The 15,638-nt window shown below is 41.2% G+C and overlaps 1 protein-coding gene across 2 annotated transcripts in view; it reads right to left on the bottom strand.

Moving 5' to 3' along the window:
- Positions 1–863: 863 nt before the first annotated feature.
- ngfra (nerve growth factor receptor a (TNFR superfamily, member 16)) overlaps positions 864–15,638 on the bottom strand; it is a 32,322-nt gene continuing 17,547 nt past the window's right edge. For both annotated transcript variants that reach the window (XM_028598903.1, XM_028598904.1), the window contains 3 exons: positions 11,189–11,429; positions 9,518–9,717; positions 864–2,919 (listed from right to left, as the gene is read on the bottom strand). In XM_028598903.1, the coding sequence (XP_028454704.1) occupies positions 2,867–2,919; positions 9,518–9,717; positions 11,189–11,429 (494 nt within the window). In that variant the 3' untranslated portion in view covers positions 864–2,866. The remainder of the gene's footprint in view (positions 2,920–9,517; positions 9,718–11,188; positions 11,430–15,638) is intronic.

Below are 15,638 nucleotides of genomic sequence, written 5' to 3'. Positions count from 1 at the left end.
ATTCAGGTTGTACATTCTTCCATTGTGTTTCTCACTTCACAAGCTGCAGGAGAATAAGTCGGTTCAGGGTGGATGAGTGCGCTGCTCGAGGGTCAATTGGGCCTCGGGGGACACAGAGTCGAGGATTTTCTTTTCTCTAAATCAACACTCTGGTCACTCATACTGTAGCAGTGTCTGCTTTAATGTCACTGCGGCAGCTAGGATCAGGATGAATCACACCGGCTCTCAGTAGAGGAGTGAATCATACACTGTGTGTGTGTGTGTGTGTGTGTGTGTGTGTGTGTGTGTGTGTGTGTGTGTGTGTGAGTGTGAGAGCAAAAGAACAGCAGTGTTTTATTAGTTTCCATTAATATCGCTGCACTGATTCCAGATGAATCACAAGCAAAGAGACCACAAACTTTAATTTTCTTGAGATTTTGGTGACCATGCGACCGATCCATGCAGCGTCGCACATGATTTAATGATTCACTTTCTCTGTCTTCCAGACATTTCTTATCCCTCCATTGCTCACTAAACTCTACAAGCTCCGTTAACAATTAAACATATCTTAGTTCGTACAGGTATTCGCTTTCTTTTCCAGAGTTGCATAAGAAGATGGATACATTGTCACAAAGTTATGGTCCAGCTTATCACCAAACGTGTTTTTTGTATTAAACAAACTAGATATAATGTAGTAATGAGTAAGTTTTCAAGGTCCTGCTGGGTGGATTTTGTAATCTCTGGACAGAGTCAGGCTAGCTGTTACTCCCGTCTTTATGCTCAGCTAAGCTAACCACATGCTGGCGGTAGCATTGTCTTTACTGTACGTGACATGAGAGTGGTATCAATCTTCTTATTAAAGTCTGAGAAATAAAGTGAATAACTTTTTTTTTTCCCCAAAATGTCAAACTATGTCTTAAAATTCAGTGTCTGAATCATGTCGGAATCAGCTAATTAGCATGTCAACCCGTATCTTTGTCTTTTTTTCAACATCAACAGCTGCTTTATATCTGTACCTGCCTACCTACCTACTCTATCATACATCTACAGGTTGTTTACAGAAATCCTCTACAGATCTCTTGATAATCTTAAATCACACCACAACAAGAGGTACCCTGAGAAAGTACACGCTTCTGTAGAAATGAATGCTAAAGCAGTGCAGTCAAACTCTGCTACACTATACTTCTTTTACTAGATATCTATGTCGACTGCTTTTACAGTTACTGCAAGCAGCAGGAGGGAGGCAGCGTAAAGTGGTCCTGCGTGATAAAAGGTGCAACCCTGCCTTGCAACTAAGTGCTTTTATATCACCATGGCATTATAGTAAATGTCAGTGGCTTCAGACTTAGATAAGGGATCGGTAATGTCATGCTGAGGCTTCAAAGAGAGCCGTGTCGCCCCTCTGTTGTCCGCAGCATTAATCCCGATGAGAAGTGGCTGAGCCGAGCCAAGCAGAGGGTAAATGAAGCTGAAACCCTGAGGTAATTACTACCTGCCTGTCAGGATGTCTATCTAATGGGCCCCGTGTTGACTTGGGCGCCGCCGCCACCGATGCATTAGCGCCTCCGCACTGTTTATCAGGCTCTATCACGCCGACAGAGTCGTACGCAAGACTCTAAGAGTGAGTGTGGAGAGGGTGGGTGCCTCTGAGGGGTGTCCCAATTTTCCACTCGGTAAGCGTAAAGCACGACAAATGGGATTCCTCTGTTTCTTTTCAGTACCAAATTCATTGAAGCATCTGTTTAATGAGCAGCTCTGTATACTGGGTCACTGATGGCGTCATTAGACAGCATCACAGTGAGTCAGCAGAGCTCCACAGTCTGGAGAGGTTTCTCTTATGTTAGGGCCATGGAGGCACCCTGCTGAATCAGCTGTGTAACTCAAGCCACAAAATGAAAGTAATGCACCACAAACGGGAGACAAACATTAGGGTGTGTTACATTATAAGCATGAAATTCAATGCCTGGAGGCGCTGTGAAGGGGTCAGCGTCGAGTTCCGGAAGATTCATCTCACCCAAAGAAAAGATAGTTGATAACCGAGCAGGCTGCACAGCTATTCACCTTTGTCTCAAATATGAGTCATGTGCATCAGTCGGTGCAGCCGATCTGAAACAATGACACATTTTACAAGACGACATGCCATGAAAAGCGTCTGTGGTTAAATTATAAAAGAATAAAGAACTTCAGAAGAAGTTTCGGGAATGACTCACGGCTCCCCCGCTGCTTTTTGTATCGCAGATGATGGCGGGGGTCTAATAGAGGGAATTCTATGGAGAGAGACGGAGGATTATCTGACGGTGGGACGCCACAGAGGAAGATGTGAGAGGAAAAAACGCTGGTCTATGAGGAAGAAAGTCTCTGATGCACAAGGAAGAGAAAGAGGAGATAATGGAGAACCTTTCTACCTATTTACTTCAGGCACATATGTTTCATGGCGAGTGATTGTGGAAGTAAGGGGACAATGTAAAGCTTAAGAAGGGGCTGAGGAGACTACGTTGGCAGTTAGTGAGAATTATGTCATTATTAGATACTGGAGTAGTCAGTTAATATGAGATGCACTGGCATATATCTATGATTATGTATCTGCAGTGACATTGGTACAGATTGGTTGATATTGCCGTAGAAGTTGTGTCCAGGCACACACTGATTGATAGAGTTGGACTCTATATGCAGGGATGAAGAGTCAGACTGTGGCCCAAAGGTGCTGAAATGTCCATAAAAGTCTCTGCTCCTTTGTCCACTTCAGATATGAATCGGTCAGTTTTACGTCTCCATGTGATCCTTGCCCCTGCTTTCTTTTTGGTCCACAGTTCAAGTCCCTGCTCTCCTCTCCACGTCCTTAGCTCTGACGCCTCCTCTTCTTCTTTTTCTTCCTCTTCCTCGTCCTTTAGACATCAGGAGAAGGCGTGTCAGGCTGGGGGCCGCCATCCACCCTCACCACTGCAGAGAGAAAGTCAAAATGAATGTCAGGCCCTGGGAGAGGACACAGGTGATTTGTGGTGATATTTAAATGAGCGGTGGTTCATGAACATTTTTCATACACAATTAAGTATTCTCAATTGTACCAACACAGTCTTCTTGTGTTTCCCACTGAGCAGCTCTTCTTAGTAAGTGGGAAGTCCTTTGATTAAGGGCACCTTGATTAGTGTCTGAATGTTTTTCAGTGCGATTCCCTGCCCACAAATATTGTAACTTCCTATCCACCAAAAACCTTCTGCATGAAAAAAAAAACCCTGATAATCACACTTTTCCCTGCAGGGGGCCCTGTGGTGTCACTCACTCACTCAATCTGAACCTCCTAAACTGGAGTCATTAGCCGGATGAGGATGGGAGACAAATGCACTCTTTTCCCACAAACCTCTTAACCTGTTGTCCATTGAGGGAAGCCATGGAAACGCCTCGGGAATGCAGAGGCATTTCTGAGAGGACCCACGAGTCCGGTTGGTGTATTCTAGTATCAATGCATCCTTGTGCCAGGGAAGTTTACAAGATGGTTTATTTTAAAGCTTTAGAAGAGGGGGATTCTTTTGTTGAGTTATGTCATACCTTCCTTCGGTTTTCATTCCTTTTCCGTTGCTGAAAATCTTCTTCCACACATTTTTCTGTTATAAAATACACTTTGAGTGCTATACTCTGCCTCTCTGCTCACTGGTTCTACCCACATTGATTCTGTCCAGTGACGGCCACAGTCCATAGCACTCCTCTCTCTTCCTTTCAGTCTAAACAGACACGACAGGCATCAGCAGTGACAAAGAGCAGAGAGACACCGATGCTGGCCAATGCACAGCCATCTGTAACGCACAGGAACAGGATCAGTGGCTTGCACCTGTACTTCTACCTTCACTGCAACTGTTTCTGTTCCATTACACCTCATTTTGGAGGCAGCGGTGATAATGGTGGCCACATGGCTGTCCGATGTTTTCAGTCCGACCTCATTCCAAGAATCAATACAAGCTGTCTTTCATTGAATCAGTTCAATCTGTTCTGAAATGTGAACTCCCAGCAAAGCTTTGTTACCAACTTTCTTTCTTTCTTTTTTAATCAGCACATTCAGGCAATCCTGATTGGACCCTAAGCCACGATAAAAGCTTTTAAATTTGCTGATTGGGATGGAATTTCAGATGGTTTCATGGTGATCACAAGAACTCCCGGGGAAAATTGAATAGACATTGGGATTGTTTTACTAATTTGAAAAATATATTACTTGTTTTGTTACTTTACTAATCGCTCCCTTGAGACAGTCCTTCATTGTGCAACTTATTTTATTACTTTTCCATTTAAACCCCAAATTCCATGTACATATTATAAGTCAATGACAGTCACATCTTACCCACCACAGCTCCAACCCTTTCACTCGTTTGCATCTTTCTCTAGAGTATTGTGTAAGATAATGTTAACTCTTGAAGACCCAGAAAACGTATTTTCTCAATTAGCTTGAGAGATGAGAGATTGGATCCCACATGAACACAGTATTTTTGTTGTTGTTGCCAAAGCTACGTTTATTTAAATATAGAGATTTATGTAGTTCTTTTTGTCTCTGTGCTCACTGGTTTTAATTTCGTTTGTCAGATCTGTTAAGCAAATATTAATTCATCTTTTATCTAGCCTACTCCCCAAAGGCCTCCATGTATTTTCTTGAAATTTTATTATTTTTTTCTGCTGTCAAATATAATAAATGGTTTTACTAATTTGGGGTAAGTTTAGCGTTACCTAAAGCATGCACTATGTAGCTGTATTATGTAGTGGGAAGAAATTATCCGAATAGAACAAAAGTAAATATTTTGAGTATATTTGATCAGACTCTGCAGATTCTAAAGCATCAGGAGAAATGAAGTGATTGGGACATCTCTTCTTTTGGCTGAGCCTTGTGGCTTTCCAACAAGAAATGCTTCGAAAACAAAAATCTAGAAGGGCACTTGGAGAGCGCAGTACTCCGCCAAGGCATGCTCTTTAACATCTCACAATGTTAATGCAGGGTGAATGTTCCCAGTTGTGGAACAAATTTCTCCAATTATTCCAACACCACACGAATGCAGCACAAACGCCCTATCTCGCAATGTTAACGAAAGTGAAAAATCATTTGTGTTTTCCATGATTCTGATCCGCTTCACATCTACTCAACCATCAGAGATGGGTAACTGTAAATACAAAACACAAAAGAAATAGTTTCTCAAACAGCACTATCATTTATCAATCTCTTATCAAACTACTTTGCCCAATTTAACTCCAGATGCAGTGGGAATTAAAAAAAGGAATGTGGAAAAAAGGGATTTCTAGTTCTTTAGTGTAGTACCTGAGTCACTAAGCTCTGCCTTTGGGACCCTTGGGCATGTGAACTGTAGGCCAAAAATGAGGAAAGAACGTGAATCCCATTACCTCTAAATGAACAAGGCAAATTAATATTAATATATTCTGTTAATACACTGCATATATCTGTATCTATATTATTCTTACTACTAGTATAATGTCACTGCTACTACATTGCACATATCTGTACATGTTGTTCATGTTACATAGCTATATTTATTGTGCTCTTATAACACCAATATATTTCTTGTCCTGCCTATGCACCACCTGTCTATACTTGTATATCGCATTGCACTTTTCTTTTTTTTGCACTTCTGGTTGGACTGCATTTTGCTGTCTTTGTACTTGTACTCTGCACAATGACAATAAAGTTGAATCTAATCTAATCTAAAATACTGATTACTGTATGCCTAATGTTGTTGTCACCCAGCAATGATGGGAATACTTCCACACAAAGAAGATTCATCAAAATGAGGGAGAAATTATGAGTCATCCATCCTCTATTATTGAAATTGCATTAGTAATTTGTTACATGACTCAGCTACATTATTACTGTAACTTTCTGCTGGATAGTGTTACGCACTGGATGTACTGTTGAGCTCCTGCAGGTCCCCAGGTCTCTTGTCCATAATCACAAATGCAAACTAAACTGGAACCCCTCTATAGCTGTTAATTGCAGTGCTGTAATAATGACCCTCCTCCCTCAGGCTTTTCAGTAAGGCTCACCTACACCTGATTCATGAAGCATCTCAGTGCATTTTGGAATGCATTACATTGTGCTGTCTACATAGAAAAGTTTATTTCAATAACAATCTGTGTTGCTGATATTCAGGACTGCATGCTTGCTGCTGCATGATTTTCAGTCCGTTTTAAAGCTGGAACACCAAGATGTGTACCCCTTCTTTTTCACAAATCAAGATTTAACCCTCCTTCAGATTTCTTTTTTTGACTGACATTTGCCTTGATTCTATTTTGTGTAGACTCTGAGGTCAAACGCAGGACAGTAATGCACGGATGGGCGATGTGAGCAAGGGCTTAGAGTCTCGTTTAAATTTTAAACACATTCAATATGCACGATTTAGAGGGGGAAACGGGCAGGGAGGAGTGCTGCACAGATAGATGGTCCTTTTTAATGGAGATGAGCAGACAGAAATGAGGCCGAGCACTCTTTATGTAGGAGCGCTCACCAGTGACTCATGCAGGGAATACCCTCTCTGAATGTTGTCAGTCAAAACAGACATTTTCATTGCTCTATTTCTCTTTTTAAAGGCTTATTTCACTTGTTTTGACTGGAGGTGTTCCCATTATTTTAGCCAGCAGTAAAATATGGTTCATTGGAAACAGGAAACCCCCTGCGATTTATCGTGGATTTATTGTGCATATTCTCACCCTCTCGCGTATTTTAACAGAACCAGTTGGTTGTGGAAGAACCAACGGCCCCCAGCACGAGAGCATTTGCTGCCTTTTTAATGGCTTCCGTACCCGCAGACGCTGCTAATGCCAATTAGCACGTGCTAAACGCTGGCACTGGATCAGATTTTGAAAAGCAGCGAGACTAGGCCTGGACCCCTTCTCAAAACACCTGCTAATGAGACAATTAGTTAAAGAGGCGACAGGGTTAACTGGGCACTCATCTTCTCAATGAACCAATCCCAAGCTCCTTCCTCAAAAGAAATTCCTTCTTTTCTTTGACGTGCAGCAGGCTTTGCATTTGTTGAGTGAAAGAATAGAAAAAGGGACTCAAACAAAACAAAATAAGCTTTTCCCAAGCCTCATTAGAACGTAATGGTTATACCAAAAAAGACACAGTGATGTTGATTGTTCGAGGGAGGATGTATCGGCTGAATGGCTTGTTAGCACATTATTATTCCTGCATAACCATTTTCGAGGCCTTACTATAATTCACAAGAAGACGAGGAAGGAAACATATGAGATCCTTAGAGAGAAAGTCTAGGAGAGAAGCATGAATGACTGAATGAATAACAAGATTATGACTGAACTTGAGTTCTTCTTCAAGTAAAATGCCTCTCAGGTTTACGTGTACAGTATAGTTTGAGTGAGAGCGATAGTTTCATCTCTTTAATGTGAGTGCTATTTGAGTATTGGAAGGAAGGTAGACTGCTCTGAGGTCACATCTCATTCCTGCAGCACTTGCTTTTATTCTCCAAGCTGTTTAAAGGTTATCCTCTTTTTGTAGCCACTCTGCAGTTTCCAGACAATGCACCAAGCCTCATTTTGTGTGTGTTGGTACCCAGTGTGAGGGCTGCTAATAGGTCTGAAATATTAATATTAATACATAATTCACCAATTTTTCTCTTTTCATCGAAGTAGGAGTAGTTGGATTTGGTCTTTTCATGGCATTTAACAATAACAATATAACGCATGTCTTATCCTTTAAATCCTTAAAAACTAAACACTGCACTGCACCGAAAGAAGTAAATTAAGCTCTTGGAAAATTGCTTTATAATAGATCTCTAAAGTGCATAATGTTGTTTTTATCCCTCCAAGCCAAGCATGATCTAGTGAGTTAATCTCACTAAACCTTTTAGATTTTGTCTGGCTTGTAACACTACGTGGTAAAGTCTGTCCCACAAACAAACACCCAAAATACTTTAAGAGTCAAACAGAGACAAATATAGATACAGAAGAGTAGTAAGATTAAAGATATGCAGTTACGTACTTTCCTTATACATTACTATTTTTAAATGTACTGCACACTAAGATAGAAACTGTGTCAACGTCTGTCAGCGCTGAATTCTTCAGCCTCATACTGATGGTATAGCTCAATATTTATGATTAGGAGGCATACAGCCAAACTAATGTTCAGTACGCGCCTTATATTCATGTTACTACAGGTGCCTCAATCATATTCTCTACATTCCTGCAGTCTAATACATCATGCATGTAATATTTGGCTGCTCTTGGCAGCTAGGTGTCCTGTGCATATGATGTATTGTTTTTGATCGCAACCCCCAGAAATGTGTCTTTTATTCCAAGGAAAAGACTTTCACGCTGCTGGAGAACCACTACACGCAAAATCAGAGTATCTTGATGTAATCGATAAGGACAACTAGAATATCACAGCGTCAAGTAGGAATGTATTCAAGCTTGGAGGAGTGTCTTATGTTAAGAGTTTAAAATAAAGTTATAAATAAAGTTGTAGGTCCAGGCCTGGAATCTTGACTATATTTAACAGATAGTAGATGTAAAAATGTTGACACGCCTTGGGGTTTAGTTACAGTAACTGATGCTAGGACTGGGCAATTTGATTGAAATCCATATAACAATATTGATTACAATATTTTCCCACAGGTACCGATGTACAAGCAAATGCAATCCAAAACAACAGCCCCGCCATAAAATCTGTCTTTACAAAGCTCATGATTTTTAACTTTTGGTGACTTTATCGAAAATGTGTGAATTTAATATGTTTATTACTGCAGTCATAGTTAAATTAGAAACACTATTACTAACTATGTCCTCAATGCTAAAATATATAATTTAATGACAGTGTCAAAAGAACATTATACTCTGATATACTCTGATTGGATTGCATTACACTGTACAGCTGTACCTAATAAAGAAGACACGGTGTGCATCACATGTTTTTTCCCCCAGCATATTTCCTTGGAGAACGTTGGCACCAAGATCCTGGTTCCAGCTGTCGCCGTGGTCCTGCTGCACTCCCTGCTGAGCTCAGCGGTGCCCTGCAATGTCATGGTGCTTCCTGCTGAACCCTGCTGCTTCCCGCTACATCCAGTCACTGTTCCATTATTAATGTGACTACTATTGCCACTGTTCATCACACCCCCAACCGGCCCGTCACACAACGCCTACCAAGAGCCTGGGTCTGTCCGAGGTTTCTTCCCAAGAGGGAGTTTTTCCTCTCCACTGTCGCACTGCTTGCTCTTGAGGGAATTACTGGAATTGTTGGAATTGTTGGGGCTTTGTAAATTATAGAGTGTGGTCTAGACCTACTCTATCTGTAAAGTGTCTCTAGATAACCTATGTTATGATTTGATACTATAAATAAAATTGAATTGAAAAATTGAAAATAAAAAATTTAATTATAGCAAATACATTTGTGATATTGGGTTATGTAAATTAAATGTACTTGATAGGTTACAATAATATTGGATTGTCGCCCAGCCCTAATCAATGCCCTGGTTCCATCATTAAAATATTCATACTTCTGTTAATCACAAAAATAAAGAGTGAGTTTTATGCTTACCTATCTGTTCCTGTGTGCGTGAGTGTGAGGGCTGAGCCTGGACTTCAGCCTGGGCCTGCTGCTGCTGCTCCTGCAGACTCTGACTGTCCACCGAAATTCCGCTGTCGCTGTGCAGCTTCTCTCCCTCCGGCGTCACCATCTGGTTGTTTGTAGCTGCGCGGTTATTAGCTGCCTGCTTGTTCTGCTTGCAGCTATTCCACCTGTGGAGAAACGGCATGTCAAAGGAGGATAGCGATCCTCTCGATATGATTCATGGTGATCCTATGTGTAGGTCGATACTTGGATTTCACAGCAGTTATAAAACAATAACAGTAATTGTTTTCAGATTTTAAGAGGTGTTGTGTCATGCTAAGTAAAAATCTAAAACATTTTTTTGCTTTTTCCAGGAAAGATCTTAACCATTTGTATACTTTCGAAATCTAAACCACGCAAGAGGAGAAAACAGCGTGTTTGTCTGCTCTAACATAAGCTGCAAACGTTAGCATGCCCGGCTAACTATTGCAGCTACAGTAACAGAGTGTTTCTAAGGGAGCAGCTAATTGCATTAGCTTGTTGGGTTACAGGTTATGTAACAAGAAAATCCATTTTCACCATCTGCACAGTGTTGTATTCCCCCACTGTGTGGAAGCTGCTCCGGGATTCTATCAGAGTTCAGGCTCTAGCGGCTCTGTCCTGCTCTTTATTGGACTTGGGGAAGTTACATTTTCTTGAAACATTCAAAAAGTCTAGGTGGAGACCGCATTCTTTTCATTCCAACCATGGAGCTAACGTTAGCTTAATTAGCTGGCTGACTACAGCGGATAAAATCCAAGTGCCAGTTGGCAAAAGCAACAGTCACCCGCTAGAAATTAGCTGCTTTTGTCTACCTCTATCTGACATTGGGAACTCCCTGTTCTTAGAAATGACTATGAATTTTAATTATAAATCATTATCATTGTAAACGGTATATTTACATATAAAAAAAATGCTCATAAGAAGTTCACAACACATAAAAAAAGCTTTACAATTCTCTACTAATGCTTCTTTTTGAAAGATAAATTACTCATGAATCAATTAAAATATTCATTGGGTATTGAGCTGTACAGTATATTTAACACCTCTAAGTGTTTTACTTATTCACTTAATTTGCAGTCCGTTTTCTGCATGACGACAAATACATGAGGATTATTAGCCAGATGTGTGCGTGACTCTGGCACTCGAATTTCCCCCAGTCGGCACTTCTCAAACAATCAATTCCACTAATGAGCTTGTTTACTTGTTTTAGATGTGTTTCAGCCCGGGCTTGTATCTGTCTGTATGAGTGCTTGCATACGTGTGGATCGTGTCCTCAATGTGTTTGTGTGTGACCTTTGTAATGCATTAAGTGTTGTGACCTTTTATTTTTTATTTTTTTTCAAAGCTCATTGTGGTACATTCGAGTGAGTCTCTAGAAGTGGGTCAAAACCTCTTTGACCATGGAAGGTCTGAGTATTTCACCACCTTCCTGCCTTTTTTTTTTTTTTTTTTAGCCCGGAGCAACATCTGTCACTCTATCCAACACCACCCAGCAGGCCACTATCTCCATCACCCTCTTTGTCCTAGATTATATTGCGGCTGAGGTGCAAAACCCAATTGTGCTGATGTCTTTAACCACAAAGCACCTTTTCATCCCGTTCTTTTCTACTAACTGACCTCTTGAAAACGATGTAGGCCACGAGGCCCACCACCACGGCGGCCAGGATGGAGCAGTACATGGGGATGAGGTTTTCGTTGAGCCCGTGGCCGAGGAAGCGAGGAGAGCCAGCGCTAGACGTGGTCGTCTGTCCTCCCGGCAGCGGGCTGTCGGAGCCATCGGGGAGGAAATAATTGGTGAAGGAGGGTGGAGACAGGCCCATATCGGAGGTGGGAGAGATATATGTTGGGAGCAGAGGATCTGTGTGGGAGAAAAGGGAGCGTCTGTCAGAAAAGAAATGCTTAGATACGACTGAGAAAAAGACAAAATTAAGTTTATGGCCATTCTAGCAGCTCTGTGAGGCTTTCTTTTTTTTTGCTGACTGGGTAGCTCTAGAATCAATTAAGTTTTTTCTTCTAATAATACATCATTAATTAGTAAATGGAAATACTCAAGGAAATAGCTCAGATTTGTACCATTGTGTGTTTAGCAGGCATAATGTTCAAGTTAAATTAAGTAGAAGGGCAATTGGTTCAAATGTTCACCATTTTAATTCAGTGTATTTGCATGTTTACATTTGCTAATTGGCACAAAACAGAAAGTTTAACATGATGATGGTGCTGCCATGATGATTTAGAGGATGCCAAAGTAATTAAAGTACATTTCATCCTGAGTAACCTGAACTTGGGTGGTGGTGATGGCGCAGTGGATATGACACATGCCTTTAGTGTGGGAGATTTGGGTTCAATTCCCACTGCGATACATCAACCAATGTGTTCCTGAGCCAGACACTTAACCCATAGTTGCTCCAGAGGCGTGCGACCTCTGACATATATAGCAATTGGAAGTTGCTTTGGCTAAAAGCATCAGCTAAATGTAATGTAAGTAACCTGTACCAAATATTTTTCTAATTCATGTTCAATGTCAAACTCATACTCTCACAAGATTAAAAAGCAAAGTTCTTATAAGTCATGATCTGGGCACCATGAATATATGTACCAAATTTCAATCCAGCCAGTTTGTAATTAGTATTTCAGTCTGGACCAAAGTGATGGACCAACCGACCTACATTTCAAATTACATTTACAAATCATGACAAGACACTTTCATATCTTCTCTGAGAGCCTGTTTGTTGGGGGTTTTAGTCACCAGTCCCCAACCAGATGTCTCATGCACTGCACACATGCGGCAGCTGTTTCTGATAGACAGATGGGTTCTGGCTGAGTTGTTGTGTGCAAAAAGAAAAGGAATGTTCCTCGATGATGGGGGCAAATATCTGTCCCCCACCAGCCCACCACACACCAGGCCTGTGCCCTGCAACCCAGGTCTCTTCTCACCCCGTCCCCATCTAAGAGATCTCTGCTCATTGCATGACATCAAGGCCATATGGATCCATGTAGAACAAAGTCGGGGGCTTTAGGGAGGTCATCACTTTGAGTGTAGCCTTTGCTGAGGCCAGAGAGGCAGGAAGGTTCTGTGCTACTGGACGGGTCTGGTTTCTATCAAAGCAAAGCCTGGAGAGAGGATTAATTTTCATAAATTGTCCTATTTCCTCTTTCTTTGTGAGCTCCATTAATGATTCAGTGTAATTTCCTATGTTGCAGCAGCAGCGCCATGCCCACTCTGATGGGCAGGACAGTTTATCCATCAGATCTCTCCTACAAGTCCTGTCATATTATACTTCTGTTTTGAATAGCGCTGTAACTAACACTGCAGTGATTCTGTCAGATGGTAGGAAGGCTCAAAGAGTTGTCTGCACGTTATTCGCTCCCTCAGGGTACAGTACAGCAGGAGAGAAGAAGGCCTGTCCAGCCAAAACCAAAACTTCTCTGAGCTCAGCAGCCTAGTGGGGATGGAGAATGTGCAGCCTGGTTCAGATCTGAGCCCGTAATTCCCAGCAGAACCTCAGGCTGCTCCTCATTAGCTTCGTACAGACGCTCACAGGTTTAACCCTGTGGAGACCCCTGAGGCTTCCTTCAAGGCCAAAGACTGGGACGCTCCATCCCAAATTATTAAGAGGTCGTCGTACTTTACAATTGTTCCGTTTTTTAGGGGTTAAACTCTATAGTGTGATGATTACAGCGAGCAACATGGATCACTAACTGGTTGCCATGTATTGTAACTAGATTTCAGTCTTCATTGCTAATGCATTACATTTACTCATTCAGTATCTTTAATACTCACACAACATATTTCAAAAGTAGGTATTCATTTTAAATCATAGCGACATTTTTTTAAACTTTGTTACTAGTAATTTGCACATTGCACATTTTCTAATAAGGCTAGCACCTCAAGTAATTTTCATATTATTTGTCCAGGGGCCTGATTTATAAAACTGTACGTAGATTCTATTCTGAAAGATTTTCGTACGCAAAAACTAAATTCTGATTTATAACACCTTGCGGCGTAAACCGGTACGCACTCTTCTTGTTATAAATACGGGCGTGCGTTACCTTATGCGATCGTGCACGAGACTCATGCTCCTCCCAAGGTCGTCCCATAGTTCTCCTAATAAGGTCCATATTAATCAATCAATGAATATTTCAGCCTTGTAAAAGAGCCCTTGATAAAAAAAAAAATAATGAAACGTAAAAATGGGGTGGAAAAACACGATCCAGTGATTGTGAGAGCAAGGTGCTCCTAACAGTGGTAGAACATCGAAAAGAAATCCTGTTTGGAGGCCTTAAATAGATTTATTTGTTGGATATAAATATCAATTTTTATAATTCATGGATAGACCTAATTGATTGTTACGAAAACTAAATTAAAATTTAGAGTGTGCTCACATGCAGGCTGTGCGCTATGCATCAAGAGTACTTTATCCATGTGATATTTCGTGTTACCATTGGAGTTCACTAAAACGCAGTCTACAAAACCTTGGGAGCATTACACACGATCACACGCATGGTCAAAAGGTTGTGGAAAACTAGGCACATTTTTACGCATTGGAAATTCTTTATAAATCCCGACTTTTGCAAGGAATGTTGCGACGGCAAATTTCACCCTGCTTCAAACAACTTTTTCTGCGCGGTTTGAGGCTCCAGGTTTCCCACAGATAATCACCTCTTACATTTCTGCCTCTACCCCAATTCACTTGAGGTGAAAAAAAAATCACTTTGTGCTTCTCACAGGATTGAAAAATTATGTTTTAATAATTCAACAGCAGTGAGTCTTTCCAGAAACAATGTCCTGGTTACTCTGGATAACCCACAGACCTCACTGTCGAGACATTTTCATTGGAACTACTCTGAACCAAAGAAATGGTGTGTATGAAGACAGTTGACAGTGTGTTCTGTGGATTATACAGAGTGATGGGGGACATTTTTTGCGAAGACGTGTTGCTGTTGAATATTTTAAATGTCATTTTCATTATCTTGGAGAAAGAATCTCAAAACATGCATAACTAAACCCAAAAGCACTTCCAAGAAATGTTTTATTGGTACATTTAACAGCTGTCCCCTCATTTCTGTGCATGATGGTATGCACCTACTGTTTCTCAGCATCACTAATTTAAAATGTTTGTTCAGAAAAGCTTTATCTGCTCGGACATACGCAAGCTATTCCTTTTAAATGAAGAATTTTGAGAGGGTGATGTGCTCAAATAACAGGAAGAAGAAATTCAGCGGACCATCACGGACAAAGCCTGTCTACACACATATTCTCTTTTCACTGACATGGCACACATTGATTTGTTGCATAATTTACACACGGTTACTCGCTTTAATAGTCCGATGGGACCTTGATGGGCAACTAATGTGGACATATTTCAAAAACTTCTGCTGGCCGTTAAGAGTCCACGTTGGTCTCTCTGCCTGCGTGATGATGACGAGGCATTCCTGCCTCCTGTGGCGGGGGGGATTGGTTTACTGAAATGGTAGAAAGTATCTTTCACGGACAGAAAAATACACCCCATGTGCATGCCATACTTAGAAACAGAAATAATGCAAAGGCCTATTTAAAGCAGTGCTATTGATTCGGATCTGTCTAAAAGGAGGGAGCACTCAGAGGAGTGGAACACGGGTGTCTGTATTACACGCATTTCTTGACCTTTCCTCGGATGTAGTCAGGTTTCCTCAGCTCCGCCATACATCACTCAGCTAATGCAGGGCTGGCTAATGGTATTAGCAATGCAACACAAGCTTGCAAATAGAATAAATTGTGAATGGGAAGGTGTGAAAGTGTGAAGAAGGTCTGGCTTTATATACAGTTTGTCAAAGAGGCCTTTCCTTTACCACACTGGGCTATCATTCATCCTGCACTACCGTGAGTGCCTTTCTTTGGTTTAGTGACATGTCCTCTCCATGCAGATGTCTATATCCATCAGTTGCACCTTAGGACTCGTAAATTGTCTTCCTCATTATGAGCCAAGATGACAGCTCTCCTGGGAGTCTGCTTCACATAACACTGACTCAACACAGAGCTACAGCTTAACTACAGTATACTACAACTTCTCTGTAACTCCCCCTCTTT

This window comes from Perca flavescens, chromosome 15, assembly GCF_004354835.1.
Source record: "Perca flavescens isolate YP-PL-M2 chromosome 15, PFLA_1.0, whole genome shotgun sequence".
Lineage (NCBI taxonomy): Eukaryota > Metazoa > Chordata > Actinopteri > Perciformes > Percidae > Perca > Perca flavescens.
Note: the sequence above shows the minus strand (reverse complement) of the source record. Positions and strands in the feature narration are given on the sequence as shown.